This window comes from Lethenteron reissneri, chromosome 70, assembly GCF_015708825.2.
Source record: "Lethenteron reissneri isolate LAM-NWPU_2019-01 chromosome 70, ASM1570882v1, whole genome shotgun sequence".
In the NCBI taxonomy this organism is placed as follows: domain Eukaryota; kingdom Metazoa; phylum Chordata; class Hyperoartia; order Petromyzontiformes; family Petromyzontidae; genus Lethenteron; species Lethenteron reissneri.
Genome location: NC_083848.1, coordinates 389,377 through 408,835, shown reverse-complemented (window position 1 = coordinate 408,835; position 19,459 = coordinate 389,377). Strand labels below are relative to the sequence as shown.

Sequence of the window (19,459 nt, the reverse complement as noted above, 5' to 3'; positions counted from 1 at the left end):
CAGAGACTCACTCACACAGAGACCCATAGACTCACACAGAGACACATAGACTCGCACAGAGACCCATAGACTCACACAGAGACACATAGACTCACACAGAAACCCATAGACTCACACAGAGACCCATAGACTCACACAGAGGCCCATAGACTCACACACAGAGACCCACTCACACAGAGACCCATAGACTCACACAGAGACCCATAGACTCACATAGAGACACAGACTCATACAGAGACACATAGACTCACACAGAGACCCATAGACTCACACAGAAACCCATAGACTCACATAGAGACACAGACTCATACAGAGACACATAGACTCGCACAGAGACCCATAGACTCGCACAGAGACACAGACTCACACAGAGACACAGACTCACACAGAGACCCATAGATTCACACAGAGACCCACAGACTCACCACACAGAGACCCACAGACTCACACAGAGGCCCACAGACTCACCACACAGAGACCCACAGACTCACCACACAGAGAGCCATAGACTCATCACACAGAGACCCAGAGACTCATCACACAGACCCACAGACTCACCACACAGAGAGCCATAGACTCATCACACAGAGACCCACAGACTCACCACACAGAGACCCACAGACTCACCACACAGAGACCCACAGACTCACCACACAGAGACCCACAGACTCACCACACAAAGACCCACAGACTCACCACACGGAGAGCCATAGACTCATCACACAGAGACGCAGAGACTCATCACACAGAGACCCACCACACAGAGACCCATAGACTCACCACACAGAGACCCAGAGACTCACCACATAGAGACTCACCACACAGAGACCCACAGACTCACCATACAGAGACCCACAGACTCACCACACAGAGACCCACAGACTCATCACACAGAAACCCACAGACTCACCACACAGAGACCCATAGACTCACCATACAGAGACCCACAGACTCACCACACAGAGACCCACAGACTCACACACACAGAGACCCACAGACTCATCACACAGAGACCCAGAGACTCGCCACATAGAGACTCACCACACAGAGACCTATATACTCACCACACAGAGACCCACAGACTCACCACACAGAGACCCACAGACTCACCACACAGAGACCCACAGACTCACCACACATAGACCCACAGACTCATCACACAGAGACCCACAGACTCACACACACAGAGACCCACAGACTCATTACACAGAGACCCAGAGACTCACCACATAGAGACTCACCACACAGAGACCCATATACTCACCACACAGAGACCCACAGACTCACCACACAGAGACCCACAGACTCACCACACAGAGACCCACAGACTCACCACACAGAGACCCACAGACTCACCACACAGAGACCCACAGACTCATCACCACAGAGACCCATAGACTCACCACACAGAGACCCACAGACTCACCACACAGAGACCCAGAGACTCACCACACAGAGACTCACAGACTCACCACACAGAGACCCACAGACTCACCACACAGAGACCCACAGACTCACCACACAGAGACCCACAGACTCATCACCACAGAGACCCACAGACTCACCACAGAGACCCATAGACTCACCACACAGAGACCCACAGACTCACCACACAGAGACCCAGAGACTCACCACAAAGACTCACAGACTCACCACACAGAGACCCACAGACTCACCACACAGAGACACACAGACTCACCACTCACACACACAGACCCATGACTAACCCACATCCACTTTAAAACTATGTGACGTCATTTGCACCCTCCGGGATTCCTGTGAGGGGACGTCATCGCTCGACGCACGCCCCACCCGCGACGCTATGACGTCATCCACCCCCCCCACTCCCTTTTGGAATTCCTCGAATTCTAAATCGGTTTTCTAATCTTTCGATTGCATAACGGAATCGATTGCCTCCTTTTAACACCGACATAGCCTCAATGGAATCGATTCCACCACGGTCGCCGGTCGATTCAACGCCCCCACCCACCGTCGAAGGCGAACGTAACCGCAGATCGGAATCGACTTTTTGGCGCGTAAGGGGCGTGGCGACGAATCGATTCCGGCGGATCGATCTCCCTCCCTCCCCCCTCCAAAGCCGCCGCTGAGTGAAGCGGCGTCATCACGAGGCGACCGCATCACAACCCGCCACCGCCGCCGCCCTCAGAAGCTTGTGCGCTGCCGCCATCTTAAAAAAGTTCGCCACCTATTTTTTTTAATCTTAAAAAGAAACAGCGATTAAAGTCGCGGTAACTAGAAGATAACTTTCCATTAAAGTTACTCGCCGCGGGGTGGGCGGGGAGGCAACGTCGTCCCCACACTTGGAGACTCCGACGAACCATCGCCGGCTTCGCTCGAGGCGGTCGGGCAAGTACTACGGCCTGGGAACCCCTCGCCCCCTCATCCCCGGCCGCGCGAGCCAGGCGACACCGTAGGCTTCGGCCTACCCCCCCTCGGTCTCTTGTAGGCCGGGGTAGGTTCGGTTGAGTTTAATCGTTGAGATGTTGAACGTTTTTAGGAGCTCGAGCGAGAGAGAAAGGAAAAGGTGAGGAGAGGTTTACGGCTCTCGCGACTTGGGAAGCGATTGTGTCGATTGAACGGTGGAACGGGTTCCCTTGTGTGGGAAAATGTCCTGAGTTTAGTGGGTTTAAGTGTCGTGGGTTAGTGGGTTTAAGTGTTGTGGGTTTAGTGGGTTTAAGTGTCATGGGTTAGTGGGTTTAAGTGTGATGGAGTTAGTGGGTTTAAGTGTCTGTGGGTTTAGTGGGTTTAAGTGTCATGGGGTTAGTGGGTTTAAGTGTCGTGGGGTTAGTGGGTTTAAGTGTCATGGGGTTAGTGGGTTTAAGTGTCATGGGGTTAGTGGGTTTAAGTGTTGTGGGTTTAGTGGGTTTAAGTGTCATGGGGTTAGTGGGTTTAAGTGTTGTGGGTTTAGTGGGTTTAAGTGTTGTGGGTTTAGTGGGTTTAAGTGTCATGGGGTTAGTGGGTTTAAGTGTTGTGGGTTTAGTGGGTTTAAGTGTTGTGGGTTTAGTGGGTTTAAGTGTCATGGGTTAGTGGGTTTAAGTGTCTGTGGGTTTAGTGGGTTTAAGTGTCATGGGGTTAGTGGGTTTAAGTGTCGTGGGGTTAGTGGGTTTAAGTGTTGTGGGTTTAGTGGGTTTAAGTGTCATGGGGTTAGTGGGTTTAAGTGTCGTGGGTTAGTGGGTTTAAGTGTTGTGGGTTTAGTGGGTTTAAGTGTCATGGGTTAGTGGGTTTAAGTGTGATGGAGTTAGTGGGTTTAAGTGTCTGTGGGTTTAGTGGGTTTAAGTGTCATGGGGTTAGTGGGTTTAAGTGTCGTGGGGTTAGTGGGTTTAAGTGTTGTGGGTTTAGTGGGTTTAAGTGTCATGGGGTTAGTGGGTTTAAGTGTTGTGGGTTTAGTGGGTTTAAGTGTTGTGGGTTTAGTGGGTTTAAGTGTCATGGGTTAGTGGGTTTAAGTGTCTGTGGGTTTAGTGGGTTTAAGTGTCATGGGGTTAGTGGGTTTAAGTGTCGTGGGGTTAGTGGGTTTAAGTGTTGTGGGTTTAGTGGGTTTAAGTGTCATGGGGTTAGTGGGTTTAAGTGTCGTGGGTTAGTGGGTTTAAGTGTTGTGGGTTTAGTGGGTTTAAGTGTCATGGGTTAGTGGGTTTAAGTGTGATGGAGTTAGTGGGTTTAAGTGTCTGTGGGTTTAGTGGGTTTAAGTGTCATGGGGTTAGTGGGTTTAAGTGTCGTGGGGTTAGTGGGTTTAAGTGTTGTGGGTTTAGTGGGTTTAAGTGTCATGGGGTTAGTGGGTTTAAGTGTTGTGGGTTTAGTGGGTTTAAGTGTCTGTGGGTTTAGTGGGTTTAAGTGTCTGTGGGTTTAAGTGTCATGGGTTAGTGGGTTTAAGTGTTGTGGGTTTAGTGGGTTTAAGTGTCATGGGTTAGTGGGTTTAAGTGTCGTGGGTTTAAGTGTCTGTGGGTTTAGTGGGTTTAAGTGTCGTGGGTTTAGTGGGTTTAAGTGTCGTGGGTTTAGTGGGTTTAAGTGTCATGGGTTTGTGGGTTTAAGTGTTGTGGGTTTAGTGGGTTTAAGTGTCATGGGTTAGTGGGTTTAAGTGTTGTGGGTTTAGTGGGTTTAAGTGTTGTGGGTTTAGTGGGTTTAAGTGTTGTGGGTTTAGTGGGTTTAAGTGTCATGGGTTTAGTGGGTTTAAGTGTTGTGGGTTTAGTGGGTTTAAGTGTTGTGGGTTTAGTGGGTTTAAGTGTCATAGGGTTAGTGGGTTTAGTGGGTTTAAGTGTCATGGGTTAGTGGGTTTAAGTGTCATGGGTTTAGTGGGTTTAAGTGTCATGGGTTTAGTGGGTTTTAGTGTTGTGGGTTTAGTGGGTTTAAGTGTCGTGGGGTTAGTGGGTTTAAGTGTTGTGGGTTTAGTGGGTTTAAGTGTCATGGGTTTAGTGGGTTTAGTGGGTTTAAGTGTCATGGGTTAGTGGGTTTAAGTGTTGTGGGTTTAGTGGGTTTAAGTGTTGTGGGTTTAAGTGTCTGTGGGTTTAGTGGGTTTAAGTGTCATGGGTTAGTGGGTTTAAGTGTTGTGGGTTTAGTGGGTTTAAGTGTTGTGGGTTTAAGTGTCTGTGGGTTTAGTGGGTTTAAGTGTCATGGGTTAGTGGGTTTAAGTGTCATGGAGTTAGTGGGTTTAAGTGTCGTGGGTTTAAGTGTCATGGACTTAGTGGGTTTAAGTGTCATGGGTTAGTGGGTTTAAGTGTCATGGGTTAGTGGGTTTAAGTGTCATGGGTTAGTGGGTTTAAGTGTCATGGACTTAGTGGGTTTAAGTGTCATGGGTTAGTGGGTTTAAGTGTCATGGGGTTAGTGGGTTTAAGTGTCTGTGGGTTTAGTGGGTTTAAGTGTCATGGGGTTAGTGGGTTTAAGTATCTGTGGGTTTAGTGGGTTTAAGTGTCGTGGGGTTAGTGGGTTTAACCATCGTTCACTTGTTTGAGATGGGCAGAAGTTTACACTTGAACGGGCTGAATGGGTGTGTTTTGCAGTGACCCTCATGGTGAACCGGTGCGTTAATTCGCTTGTTAACGGCGCCTTGTTGAACTGCGTGGGCTGAGGCGCGTGGTAGAAGAGAGGGTTCCAGATGTTGACTACCTCTCCCGGTATGCAGGAGGTCGTGGGTTCGATTCCAGATGCCTCACAATCCTGCTGCTGTATATTTGGAGTTTTCGTGTCTTTCATCATCGTCACGGTGGCTATGAGATGTTAACTCTCTCGCCTGGTATACAGGAGGTCGTGGGTTCAATCTCGATACCTGACCATGCGTGTATGTGCCAAGATGTTAACTACCTTGCCTGGTATGCACGAGGTCGTGGGTTCAATCCTGAACCCTGACTATGTGTGTATGTGCCGAGATGTTAACTACCTCGCCTGGTATGCAGGATGCCATGGGTTCAATCGCGGACCACGTCGCCTGCTGTATACTCAGAGTTTGCATGTCTCTCTCCCCGTGGTCGCGTGCATTTTCCTCTCCGGGTCCTCCGGTTTTTCCCTCATTTATAATCAACGTCACGTGAAGAGCATTTGGCTGCGGCTACACATCTCCACTTGATGATGATGGTGGTGATCTGCCGCCACTTGGTTGAGCTATCATTTGTGATAGCCAATTCGCTTCTGAAAAAGAGCTCCTGCACGGCAGGTCAGTGGGGCTTTCCACCTGGTGTAAGATAAAAAGTGTTTCGTGATTGTTTAAGTTCACGGTGCGATGCCAATGGCTTAAGTGGCTTTTAGAAGAAAAAGCGAAAGTAAATACAGGGGACTCCGCTACTTACAAACTTTCAGAGATTCGAACAAACCTGTCCATATGTCCAGTTGCAGCAGCCTGGCGATGGTGGCATCTACATCTGCAGAACGTGAAGAACCAGTGGCATCTACATCTACAGAACGTGAAGAACCAGTGGCATCTACATCTACAGAACGTGAAGAACCAGTGGCATCTACATCTACAGAACGTGAAGAACCAGTGGCATCTACATCTGTAGAACGTGAAGAACCAGTGGCATCTACATCTACAGAACGTGAAGAACCAGTGGCACCTACATCTGCAGAACGTGAAGAACCAGTGGCACCTACATCTGTAGAACGTGAAGAACCAGTGGCATCTACATCTGCAGAACATGAAGAACCAGTGGCACCTACATCTACAGAACGTGAAGAACCAGTGGCATCTACATCTGTAGAACGTGAAGAACCAGTGGCACCTACATCTACAGAACGTGAAGAACCAGTGGCATCTACATCTGCAGAACGTGAAGAACCAGTGGCATCTACATCTACAGAACGTGAAGAACCAGTGGCATCTACATCTACAGAACGTGAAGAACCAATGGCATCTACATCTACAGAACGTGAAGAAAGTGTGGCATCTACATCTGTAGAACGTGAAGAACCAATGGCATCTACATCTACAGAACGTGAAGAACCAGTGGCACCTACATCTGCAGAACGTGAAGAACCAGTGGCACCTACATCTGTAGAACGTGAAGAACCAGTGGCATCTACATCTACAGAACGTGAAGAACCAGTGGCACCTACATCTACAGAACGTGAAGAACCAGTGGCATCTACATCTGTAGAACGTGAAGAACCAGTGGCACCTACATCTACAGAACGTGAAGAACCAGTGGCATCTACATCTACAGAACGTGAAGAACCAGTGGCATCTACATCTACAGAACGTGAAGAACCAGTGGCACCTACATCTACAGAACGTGAAGAACCAGTGGCATCTACATCTGTAGAACGTGAAGAACCAGTGGCACCTACATCTACAGAACGTGAAGAACCAGTGGCATCTACATCTACAGAACGTGAAGAACCAGTGGCATCTACATCTGTAGAACGTGAAGGACCAGTGGCATCTACATCTACAGAATGTGAAGAACCAGTGGCATCTACAGAACGTGAAAAACCAGTGGCATCTACATCTGCAGAACGTGAAGAACCAGTGGGCATCTACATCTGCAGAACGTGAAGAACCAGTGGCACCTACATCTACAGAACGTGAAGAACCAGTGTCATCTACATCTGTAGAACGTGAAGAACCAGTGGCATCTACATCTACAGAACGTGAAGAACCAGTGGCACCTACATCTGTAGAACGTGAAGAACCAGTGGCACCTACATCTACAGAACGTGAAGAACCAGTGGCATCTACATTTGCAGAACGTGAAGAACCAGTGGCATCTACATCTGTAGAACGTGAAGAACCAGTGGCACCTACATCTACAGAACGTGAAGAACCAGTGGCATCTACATCTGCAGAACGTGAAGAACCAGTGGCATCTACATCTGTAGAACGTGAAGGACCAGCGGCATCTACATCTACAGAATGTGAAGAACCAGTGGCACCTACATCTACAGAACGTGAAGAACCAGTGGCATCTACATCTGCAGAACGTGAAGAACCAGTGGCATCTACATCTACAGAATGTGAAGAACCAGTGGCATCTACATCTACAGAACGTGAAGAACCAGTGGCATCTACATCTACAGAATGTGAAGAACCAGTGGCATCTACATCTACAGAACGTGAAGGACCAGCGGCATCTACATCTACAGAATGTGAAGAACCAGTGGCACCTACATCTACAGAACGTGAAGAACCAGTGGCATCTACATCTGCAGAACGTGAAGAACCAGTGGCATCTACATCTACAGAATGTGAAGAACCAGTGGCATCTACATCTACAGAACGTGAAGAACCAGTGGCATCTACATCTACAGAATGTGAAGAACCAGTGGCATCTACATCTACAGAACGTGAAGGACCAGCGGCATCTACATCTACAGAATGTGAAGAACCAGTGGCACCTACATCTACAGAACGTGAAGAACCAGTGGCATCTACATCTGCAGAACGTGAAGAACCAGTGGCATCTACATCTACAGAATGTGAAGAACCAGTGGCATCTACATCTACAGAACGTGAAGAACCAGTGGCATCTACATCTACAGAACGTGAAGAACCAGTGGCATCTACATCTACAGAACGTGAAGAACCAGTGGCATCTACATCTACAGAACGTGAAGAACCAGTGGCATCTACATCTACAGAACGTGAAGAACCAGTGGCATCTACATCTACAGAATGTGAAGAACCAGTGGCATCTACAGAACGTGAAAAACCAGTGGCATCTACATCTGCAGAACGTGAAGAACCAGTGGGCATCTACATCTGCAGAACGTGAAGAACCAGTGGCACCTACATCTACAGAACGTGAAGAACCAGTGTCATCTACATCTGTAGAACGTGAAGAACCAGTGGCACCTACATCTACAGAACGTGAAGAACCAGTGGCATCTACATTTGCAGAACGTGAAGAACCAGTGGCATCTACATCTGTAGAACGTGAAGAACCAGTGGCACCTACATCTACAGAACGTGAAGAACCAGTGGCATCTACATCTACAGAACATGAAGAACCAGTGGCATCTACATCTACAGAATGTGAAGAACCAGTGGCATCTACATCTACAGAATGTGAAGAACCAGTGGCATCTACATCTACAGAACATGAAGAACCAGTGGCATCTACATCTACAGAATGTGAAGAACCAGTGGCATCTACATCTACAGAATGTGAAGAACCAGTGGCATCTACATCTGCAGAATGTGAAGAACCAGTGGCATCTACATCTGCAGAACGTGAAGAACTAGTGGCATCTGCAGAACGTGAAGAACCAGTGGCACCTACATCTGTAGAATGTGAAGAACCAGTGGCACCTACATCTGTAGAATGTGAAGGACCAGTGGCACCTACATCTGCAGGAGATTATACAACTGTTACAGCCATTCCCCGTGTCAGTGACGATGCCGTACAACACGTTTTGAATCGTTAGCAGTCAAGTTGGACTTAGGAACACAGACATCTGGAACCTGAGACGCGTTCGTGAGTATTTCCTGTAACAGGCGACGCTTCGGACAACAGCCCTTAGAAACGTATGTAGAGGAGTGCCAAAGACAAAGATCCCCCAGGTAGACTAAACAGACTTGGGGCAAGTGCTGTGAGTAGCGAATATCAGCGTCGATGAAGGCTACCGGCACTGTGGCACACGAGGGGGTGGGTGGCCAGCACCACGCCCACCCGGCCGCCTTTGTCTTTCCACTGCTAGCGATGTTCACTACACACCGCACCGGGTACTCGTTTGAGGCTGAGTCGACCTAGGGGAGGCCCAGGGACCGGTAGAGATCATCGCTGTCACTGGCGGCGGTGGTGGCCGTGAGCGGGAGTCGAACTCGGGTCGCCGGGTTCGTAGCGCAGCGTGGCGATTATCTGAACCGGTGCCTGGGCCTCCCCTAGGTCGACTCAGCCTCAAACGAGTAACCTGGTGTGGCGTGTAGTAAACATCGCCACAGGGGAGACAAAGGCGGCCGGGCGTGGTGCTGGCCACCCACCCCCTCGTGTGCCACAGTGCCGGTAGCCTTCAAAGGCAGCGCTGCTACTCGCTACCAAACGGCACTTGCCCCGACTGCCCATGAAGGCTACACGGGGGATCTTTGTCTTTGTGTGTGCAGTTTTGGTGACTCATAACATCCCTTCCGGCAAGCAAGCCTGAGTCAAGACTCGAGGCTTTTGGGAATCAAACAGATGATTTTTGTGTGCTAATTCTCCTTGTTAACTTGAATTTTTACTCACTGTTACGGTACGTGTAGAGTGATCACGTGTTTATTTGTGAGTCTTAACTAACACACGTAGCTTTGTGAGTCTTCACTAACACACGTATCTTTAGTTAGTAATAATACCCATTGTTTAAATAATAGATAAACCTGATGTTGATGTCTCTGCCCTGCGTGTATTTCTGTGTGTGTGTCAGTGTCGTCACCACCATGTCTATCAGCTGCTGGATGAAGGTCTCTGTGGTGACGACGATGATGACGTCTCTAGCCTGTGCGTGTATCTCTCTCTGTGTGTGTGTGTGTCAGTGTCTCTCTGTGTGTGTGTCAGTGTCTCTCTGTGTGTGTGTCAGTGTCTCTCTGTGTGTGTGTCAGTGTCTCTCTGTGTGTGTGTCAGTGTCTCTCTCTCTGTGTGTGTGTCAGTGTCTCTCTGTGTGTGTGTCAGTGTCTCTCTCTCTGTGTGTGTGTCAGTGTCTCTCTCGGTGTTACCGGCGAGCGAGCCCCTGATTGGGGAAACTCGCTCCCTTTGTTGTGGCGATGCGTCAACCTTGACCACCACCTGTCCTCCCCCCCCCGTCTGTCCGTCTGCTTGTTTGTCTGCCTGTCTGTCTGCCTGTACGTGTGTCCGTCTGCTTGTTTGTCTGCCTGTCCGTCTGCCTGTCCGTCTGCCCGTTCGTCTCCTCCCGTGCAGCCGATAGAAAATCTGGCCCCGACTTCACCGCAGCTCCCCTCTTCATCCTCCTTTTCCTCCTCGATGGATCCCGGAGAATCCAGAGAGGTCCCTCCTCCTCACCACCACCACCACCCTCCGTCGCCGCCCTCCTCCTCCTCGTCGTCGTCGTCCTCGTCGTCGTCCGAGGCTGCGACCGCCCCTGCGGCGGCTCAGCTGCGCAAGAAGAGCGGCTTCCAGATCACCAGCGTGGTGGTGCCGCCCCTACGGCCCGCCTCGTCCGCCAGCGTCGCCGACGACTCGGAGGGGGGCGAGGACGCGGAGGCGGAGGCCGTCACCGCATCGTCGTCCTCGTCGTCCGTGGCGGGGGTCGCCGGGGTCGCGGGGGTGGCGGGGGTCGCCGGGGTCACGGGGGTCGAGGGGGAGGGGAGCGCCACGACCGAGGGGGAGGAGGAGAGGAAGCTCTATGGAGAGTCACGGACGCCGGATCTTGGGCAGCTGCAGCAGCTGCAGCTGCAGTACAACAGCAGCAGTGAGTGCCAGCAGCAGCAGCAGTTGCAGCATCAACAACATCAGCAGCATCAGCATCAACAAAATCAGCTGCCGCAGTACAACAGCGGCAGTGAGTACCAACAGCAGCAGGAACATCAGCAGCAGCTGCAGTTGCAGCAGCAGTTGCAGCAACAGCAGCAACAGCAGCAGTATCAACAAAATCATCAACAGCAGCAGCAGCAGCACAGTCATCTGGACAACAACCACCACCACCATCAGCAGCAGCAGCAGTGGACCGCGGAACCTTCCTTCGTACAACCACCGCAACTACCGCAAGCACCGCAACTACCGCAGCCATCGGCAGCGTTTACAAACGGTACCGCTGCTGCTGCTGCTACTGCTGCAACAACAACAACAACCGCCGACGTTGCTGCTGCTGCCGCTGCCGCCGCTGCTGCTTCCGCCTCCGCTTCGGCCGCTGCTGCTGCTTCACTGGACTCGGCTCCTCGTTCGCCTGCTGCTGCCGTCGCCGCCGCCTGCTACGCCACAGCGGCATCGCCACGTCCCACGCCCACCACCACCGACGCCGCCTCAGCCACCGCCGCCGCCGTGGAAGCGTGCGGCGGCGGCGACGACGGGCGCAGAAGTTCCGTCGGTTGTGTGCAACTCGCGCCGCCCACAACACCGGCGGCACGGGGAGACGTCCGGCCGTGCGCGGAACTCTGCGACGGTTGCTTGCAACCGACGACGGCGGCGGCGACGGTCGCCACGACGGCGGTCGCCACGGCGGCGGTCGCCGCGACGACGGTCGCCACGGCGACTGCGCAGAACCCGTCGCGGTTCCGCGTGGTCAAGCTGGACTCGGAGCACATCGTGCCGTACCGGCGGGGCCGCTGGACTTGCTCGGACTTTCACGAGAGGGATCCCTCCCTGTACCACCACCACCACCACTATCAGCACCACCACCACCACCTGCTGCACCATCAGAATCAGCAGCAGCAGTTTCAACAGCTGCAGAACAGTCTGCATCTCCATCACCAGCAGCAGCAGCAGCAGCACCACCACGGCACCGTGGCCAATCACATCAGCATCATCGACTGCGACGTCGCTGCCTTTCGTCGCCTGTCTCTGCCCACCGAGACGGAGATCTCGCTGGCGCAGGTGCAGCACCTGCAGCAGCTGCACCTGCAGCAGCAGCAGCAGGAGCTGTTGCTGCAGCAGCAACAGCTGCAGCAGCAGCAGCAGCAGAGTGACGGACAGTTGGACGGGTTGATTCAGAGCCTTCCGTTGGACGGGGAAGATGAGAGGTGAGGGGTCAAGTGGTGTCTGTGTGTGTGTCTGTGTGTGAGTGTCTGTGTGAGTGTGTGAGTGTGTGTGAGTGTGTGTCTGTCTGTGTGAGTGTGTCTCTGTCTGTGTGAGTGTGTGTCTCTGTGTGTGTGTCTGGCTGTGTGAGTGTGTGTCTGTGTGAGTGTGTGTCTGTGTGGGTGTGTGTCTGTGTGTGAGTGTCTGTGTGTCTGTGTGAGTGTTTGAGTGTGTGTCTGTGTGTGAGTGTGTGTCTGTGTGTGAGTTTATGTGTCTGAGTGTGTGTCTGTGTGTTGTCTGTGTCTGTCTGTGTGGGTGTGTGTCTGTGTGTGAGTGTGTGTCTGTGTGTGAGTGTGTGTCTGTGTGTGAGTGTCTGTGAGTGTCTGTGTCTGAGTGTGTGTCTGTGTGTGTGTCTGTGCGTCTGTGCATCTGTCTGTCTGGGTGTGTGTCTGTGTGAGTGTGTGTCTGTGTGTGAGTGTCTGTGTACGTGTCTGTGTGCGTGTCTGTGTGCTATGAACCCGGTGACCCAAGTTCGATCCCGCTCACGGCCAACACCTGTGACGATTATCTAAACCTGGTTCTGGGCCTCCCCTAGGTCGACTCAGGCTCAAATGAGTACCCAGTGCGGTGTACAAATATCGTCGCGAGGGAGACAAAGGCGGCCGGGCGTGGTGCTGGCCACCCACCCCTCATTGTGCCGTTCCTGCCTTCATAGGTGCTCGCCAACAGCACTTGCCCCAACAGTATGTTAAGGCTACATGGGGGATCTTTGTGTGTGAGAGTGCGTGTACATACGTGTGTGTGTCGTCTAAAGTGTGTGGCATTCCGCAGGATTGTAAATATGCCCTGGTGGTCCCCCTCTTTAATAAGGGGGACCGCACAGACTGTAACAACTACAGGGGCATCTCACTCCTCAGGTCCTGGCAAGGATTATTCAACATCGCCTTGCCAGGCACGCTGAGGAGAGGCTTGCGGAGCCCCAATGTGATTTCAGGAAAGGGCGGTCCTGCCCAGATGCCATATTTTCTGTCCGTCTGCTACAGCAGAGGTGTAGGGAATTCCATCAAGACCTACATCTCTGCTTTATTGACCTGGTCAAGGCCTATGATACCACCAGTAGGCCTGGGCTCTGGGTTGTTCTTCGTGCTTTCGGAGTCCCTGACCCTCTGCTCACGATCATTAAGGACCTTCATGATGGTGAGCGGGCCCGGGTGAAACTACGTGGCCGGGAATCGGAGCCATTCCCTGTACACCTTGGGGTGCGACAGTGATGTCCTCTGGCTCCAACATTATTTAACATCATCTTTGACCACGTAGTTCAAGAAGCTTTCCATGGCTGTACCGGAGGAATTTCCATCTGATACAGATGCGAATGGGAGGCTGATCGATGCCCGGGTGCGGTTAAGGGATGGTTCCCTATTGGTCAACCACGTTATGTATGCCGATGATCAGGTGATTGCCGCTCATTCAAAGGAGGAGTTGGAGGCGCTGCTGCTGAACCTGGAGCATGCCGCTAAGAGGTGGGGCCTTACCATTAGCCCCACCAAAACTAAGCACTTGCCTGGGTATTTTGTACCATCGGACACTCCACCCCCACAACTCTCAATCGGTGATGGGGCAGTAGTGGAGAGAGTGGAGAGTTTCCCATACCTGGGCAGTGTGCTTATGACCGGCTCCAGTTTGACAGCAGAGGTCTCACTCCGAATCAGTCGAGCGGCATTATCTTTTCATCGGCTGCATAATGCTGTGTGGAAGCTACCTGGTCTGTCGCTTCACACTAAATGCACCTGCAGGGTCTGTCCCGTGATCACCTCCTCGTGCACCTAGCCTGGCACAGCAGCGGTCAACCCACGGCACCTGCAGGGTCTGTCCCGTGACCTTGGAGTGCACCTAGCCTGGCGCGAGCGTTGCCGGTGCCGTTGTTGTGCGGTGCCGGAGTGGTGGTGCAGCGGTTAGCGCCACGCTGCGCTACGAACCCGGCTATGACCCGAGTTCGATTCCCGCTCATGGCCACCAACACCACCAGTGACGATTATCTGAACCGACTCAGCCTCAAATGAGTACCTGGTGCGGTGTGTAGCGAACATCGCCACTGGGGAGACAAAGGCGGCCGGGCGTGGTGCTGGCCACCCACCCCCTCGTGTGCCACAGTGCCGGTAGCCTTCACAGGTGCTGCTGCTGCCGCTACTAACAGCACTTGCCCCTACAGTCTGTTAAGGCTACACGGGGGATCTTTGTATTTGTGCATGTATATATAGCGGTATGGATGTGTGTACTGTGTGTGTATGTAGGATATGAATGTGTGTGTAGGGTATGAATGTGTGTGTGTAGGGTGTGTGTGTGTGTAGGGTATGAATGTGTGTGTAGTAGGGTATGAATGTGTGTGTATGTAGGGTATGAATGTGTGTGTGTGTGTGTAGGGTGTGTGTGTGTAGGGTGTGTGTGTAGGGTATGAATGTGTGTGTGTATGTAGGGTGTGTGTGTGTAGGGTGTGTGTGTGTGTAGGGTATGAATGTGTGTGTGTAGGGTATGAATGTGTGTGTATGTAGGGTGTGTGTGTGTAGGGTATGAATGTGTGTGTGTAGGGTGTGTGTGTGCGTGTAGGGTGTGTGTGTGTGTGTAGGGTATGAATGTGTGCGTGTAGGGTGTGTGTGTGTGTGTAGGGTATGAATGTGTGTGTGTCGGGTGTGTGTGTGTAGGGTATGAATGTGTGTGTGTAGGGTGTGTGTGTGTAGGGTATGAATGTGTGTGTGTAGGGTGTGTGTGTGTATGTATCTATAACTATAAAAGGGAAATTCGTGAATATGTGTGTCTGTTCAAAATGTTTAGCGTACTTCCCGACATGCAACAAACTTGAAATTTGCCATGTGGGTATTTTCCAGACTGTACACCGTGCAAACATTATTAAAATAGACTTTTTTTTCGTAATTTTTGCACGGGAAGTTAGCGGTGACATCACATCTGTCACGTGACCCGCGCACGCGCGGCGGTTAGCGCTACGCTGACCTACGAACCTGGCGACCCGAGTTCGATTGCCGCTCACGGCCACCACCGGTGACGAGTATCTGAACCGGTCCTGGGCCTCCCCTAGGTCGACTCGGCCTCAAATGAGTACCTGGTGCGGTGTGTAGCAAACATCGCCACTGGGGAGACAAAGGCGGCCGGGCGTGGTGCTGGCCACCCCACCCTTTCGTGTGCCGTTCCGGCCTTCATAGGTGCTCGCTAACAGCACTTGCCCCAACAGTCTGTTCAGGCTATATGGGGGATCTTTGTTTTTTTATAGGGTATATATATGTGTGTGTATAGGGTATGTATGTGTGTGTATAGGGTATGTATATGTGTGTGTGTGTATAGGGTATGTGTGTGTGTGTATGTGTGTGTGTATAGGGTATATATATGTGTGTGTATAGGGTATATATATGTGTGTGTATAGGGTATGTATATGTGTGTGTGTATAGGGTGTGTGTGTGTGTATAGGGTGTATAGGGTATGTGTGTGTATGTGTGTGTGTGTGTATAGGGTATGTGTGTGTGTGTGTGTGTATAGGGTATGTGTGTGTGTGTGTATAGGGTATGTATATGTGTGTGTGTATGTGTGTGTGTGTATAGGGTATGTGTGTGTATAGGGTATGTGTGTGTATGTGTGTGTGTGTATGTGTGTGTGTGTATAGTGGGGAGCGGTAGTGTAGCGGTTAGCGCGCTGCGCTATGAACCTGGCGACCCGGGTTCGATTCCCGCTCACGGCTAACACCAGTGACGATTATCTGAACCGGTCCTGGGCCTCCCCTAGGTCGACTCAGCCTTAAATGAGTACCTGGTGCGGTGTGTAAACATCGCCACTGGGGAGACAAAGGCGGTCGGGCGTGGTGCTGGCCACCCACCCCCTCGTGTACCGTTCCGGCCTTCATAGGTGCTCGCTAACAGCACTTGCCCCTACAGTCTGTTAAGGCTATACGGGGGATCTTTATCTTTGTGTGTATAGGGTATGTATATGTGTGTGTGTATAGGGTATGTATATGTGTGTGTGTATAGGGTATGTATATGTGTGTGTGTATAGGGTATGTATATGTGTGTGTGTATAGGGTATGTATATGTGTGTCTGTGTGTGTGTGTATATATAGGGTATGTATATGTGTGTGTATATAGGGTATGTATATGTATGTATATAGGGTGTATACGTGTGTATAGGGTATGTATATGTGTGTATACGTGTGTGTATGTGTGTAAGGAATCACCGATTGGCCACGGAAAGGGGCGGTTGTTGCTATTCCCACCACGGCCACACCCCCAGCCTCCTGCAGACACCGATCCTGACGGCCTGGGTTCAAGCCCTGGGTCTGGGTGTCTTGTCCAAGTCACTGAGCTTGAGACCTGGGTTCAAGCCCTGGGCTGGGTGTCTGTGTCCAAATTCACTGAGCTTGAGACCTGGGTTCAAGCCCTGGGTCTGGGTGTCGTGTTCAAGTCACTGAGCTTGAGACCTGGGTTTCAAGCCCTGGGTCTGGTCTCTGTGTCCAAGTCACTGAGCTTGAGACCTGGGTCAAGCCCTGGGTCTGGGTCTCTGTGTCCAAGTCACTGAGATTGAAGTCCTGGGTTCAACCCTGGGTCTGGGTCTCTGTGTTCAAGTCACTGAGCTTGAGACCTGGGTTCAAGCCCTGGGTCTGGGTCTCTGTGTTCAAGTCACTGGATCCTGACGGCCTGGGTTCAAGCCCTGGGTCTGGGTCTCTGTGTTCAAGTCACTGAGATTGAAGTCCTGGGTCAAGCCCTGGGTCTGGTCTCTGGTTCAAGTCACTGAGATTGAAGTCCTGGGTTCAAGCCCTGGGTCTCTGTGTTCAAGTCACTCAGCTTGAGACCTGGGTTCAAGCCCTGGGTCTGGGTCTCTGTGTACAAGTCACTGAGATTGATGTCCTGGGTTCAAGCCCTGGGTCTGGGTCTCTGTGTCCAAGTCACTGAGATTGAAGTCCTGGGTTCAAGCCCTGGGTCTGGGTCTCTGTGTTCAAGTCACTGAGATTGAAGTCCTGGGTTCAAGCCCTGGGTCTGGGTCTCTGTGTCCAAGTCACTGAGATTGAAGTCCTGGGTTAGAGCCCCCGTGTCGCCTGCAAGAGACTGTGTACCAGGCGAGGTAGTTACCATCTCGGAGGCACCGTGGTTGAGAGGGGGGGTGGGGCTGTCTCTGTGTGTGGTGTCCTGTGCAGTGCCTCTGGAGCCAGCGTGGTGGCCATCGACAACAAGATTGAGCAGGCGATGGTGAGGAGCGGTCACGGCACCACCACGGCACCACCACGCCAGCCACGCCGGCAGCAACGCACCAGCCACACCAAACCACCGCAACACGAGCTGCACCAACCACACTAGCAACGCTCACCACGCTCACCACGCTCACCAACACTAGCAACGCTCACCACGCTCACCACGCTCACCACGCTCACCACGCTCACCACACTAACCACGCTCACCACGCTCACCACGCTCACCATGCTCACCACGCTCACCACACTAGCAACATTCACCACACTAACCACACTCATCACACTCACCACACTAACCACACTCACCACACTCACCACACTCACCACGCTCACCACGCTCACCACACTAGCAAACGCTCACCACCCTAGCAACATTCACCACACTAACCACACTCACCGCCATACCCACACTCACCACACTCCCCACACTCACCACACTAGCAAGATCCCCACACTAACCACACTCAATCACCAACGCATACACATCACCACACTAACCACACTCACCACACTCATCACACTCACCACACTCACCACGCTCACCACACTAGCAACATTCACCACACTAACCACACTCATCACACTCACCACACTAACCACACTAACCACACTAGCGACATTCACAACACTCACACACATCATCACACTCACCACACTCACCACGCTCACAACACTAGCAATGCTCACCACACTAGCAACATTCACCACACTCACCACACTCACCGCAATACCCACACTCACCATGCTCACACGGACGCCCTCACCACGCTCACCACGCTCACCACACTCACCACGCTCACCACGTACACTCACCACGCTCACCACACTCACCACACTCACCACGCTCACCACACTCACCACGCTCACCACACTCACCCACGCTCACCACACTCACCAGACTCACCACACTCACCACGCTCACCACGCTCACCACACTCACCCGCTCACAACGCTCACCACGCTCACCACGCTCACCACGCTCACCACACTCACCACGCTCACCACGCTCACCCACTCACCACGCTCACCCCACCTCACAACACTCACTACACTCACCACGCTCACCACGCTCACCACGCTCACCACGCTCACCACGCTCACCACTCACCACGCTCACCACACTCACCACACTCACCACGCTCACCACACTCACCACGCTCACCACGCTCACCACACTCACCACGCTCACCGCACACACCACACTCACCACACTCACCACACTCACCACACTCACCACACTCACCACACTCCACCACGCTCACCACACTCACCACTCTCACCACGCCTCCGCCACACCACCACGCGCTCACCAACACTCACACGCTCACCACGCTCACCACTCTCACCACGCTCACCACACTCACCACACTCACCACGCTCACCACACTCACCACACTCACACGCTCACCACGCTCACCACGCTCACCACACTCACCACGCTCACCGCACTCACCACACTCACCACGCTCACCACGCTCACCACGCTCACCACTCTCACCACGCTCACCACACTCACCACACTCACCACACTCACCACTACCTCTACACTCACCACACTCACCACACTCACCACAGACTCACCACGCTCAACCACACTCAACCACCAGCTCACCACAATCACCACACTCACCACGCTCACCACACTCACCACGCTCACCACGCTCACCACGCTCACCACGCTCACCGCGCTCACCGCACTCACCACACTCACCACGCTCACCACGCTCACCACACTCACCACGCTCACCACGCTCACCACACTCACCACACTCACCACGCTCACCACACTCACCACACTCACCACTCTCACCACGCTCACCACACTCACCGCGCTCACCGCACTCACCACACTCACCACTCTCACCACGCTCACCACGCTCACCTCGCTCACCGCACTCACCACGCTCACCACTCTCACCACACTCACCACGCTCACCACTCTCACCACGCTCACCACGCTCACCGCACTCACCACGCTCACCACACTCACCACGCTCACCACGCCACCACACTCACCACTCTCACCACGCTCACCACGCTCACCACGCCACCACACTCACCACTCTCACCACGCTCACCACACTCACCAACTCACCACTCTCACCACGCT

General features: G+C 52.5%; 2 protein-coding genes across 2 annotated transcripts; both read left to right on the top strand.

The window, feature by feature from the left end:
- Window positions 1-2,373: 2,373 nt before the first annotated feature.
- On the top strand, window positions 2,374-7,408 carry LOC133360910 (eukaryotic translation initiation factor 4 gamma-like). Its single transcript, XM_061579791.1, has 2 exons — window positions 2,374-2,545; window positions 5,836-7,408. The coding sequence occupies exons 1-2, from the start codon at window positions 2,502-2,504 to the stop codon at window positions 6,995-6,997; spliced, it is 1,206 nt and encodes a 401-aa protein (XP_061435775.1). The 5' UTR covers window positions 2,374-2,501; the 3' UTR covers window positions 6,998-7,408.
- On the top strand, window positions 4,222-17,455 carry LOC133360971 (methylcytosine dioxygenase TET-like). The gene is made up of 4 exons (XM_061579855.1): window positions 4,222-5,126; window positions 5,543-5,662; window positions 10,332-12,109; window positions 17,296-17,455. Exons 3-4 carry the CDS (start codon window positions 10,395-10,397, stop codon window positions 17,453-17,455), a joined length of 1,875 nt encoding a protein of 624 aa, XP_061435839.1. The 5' UTR covers window positions 4,222-5,126; window positions 5,543-5,662; window positions 10,332-10,394.
- Window positions 17,456-19,459: the final 2,004 nt, after the last annotated feature.

Coding starts and splice junctions, on each gene's coding strand:
- LOC133360910 (XM_061579791.1), top strand. CDS start 2,502: ATGTTGAACGTTTTTAGGAGCTCGAGCGAGAGAGAAAGGAAAAG. Junction 2,546..5,835: donor AGCGAGAGAGAAAGGAAAAG/GTGAGGAGAGGT, acceptor CCATATGTCCAG/TTGCAGCAGCCTGGCGATGG.
- LOC133360971 (XM_061579855.1), top strand. CDS start 10,395: ATGGATCCCGGAGAATCCAGAGAGGTCCCTCCTCCTCACCACCACCAC. Junction 12,110..17,295: donor TTGGACGGGGAAGATGAGAG/GTGAGGGGTCAA, acceptor TGTCCTGTGCAG/TGCCTCTGGAGCCAGCGTGG.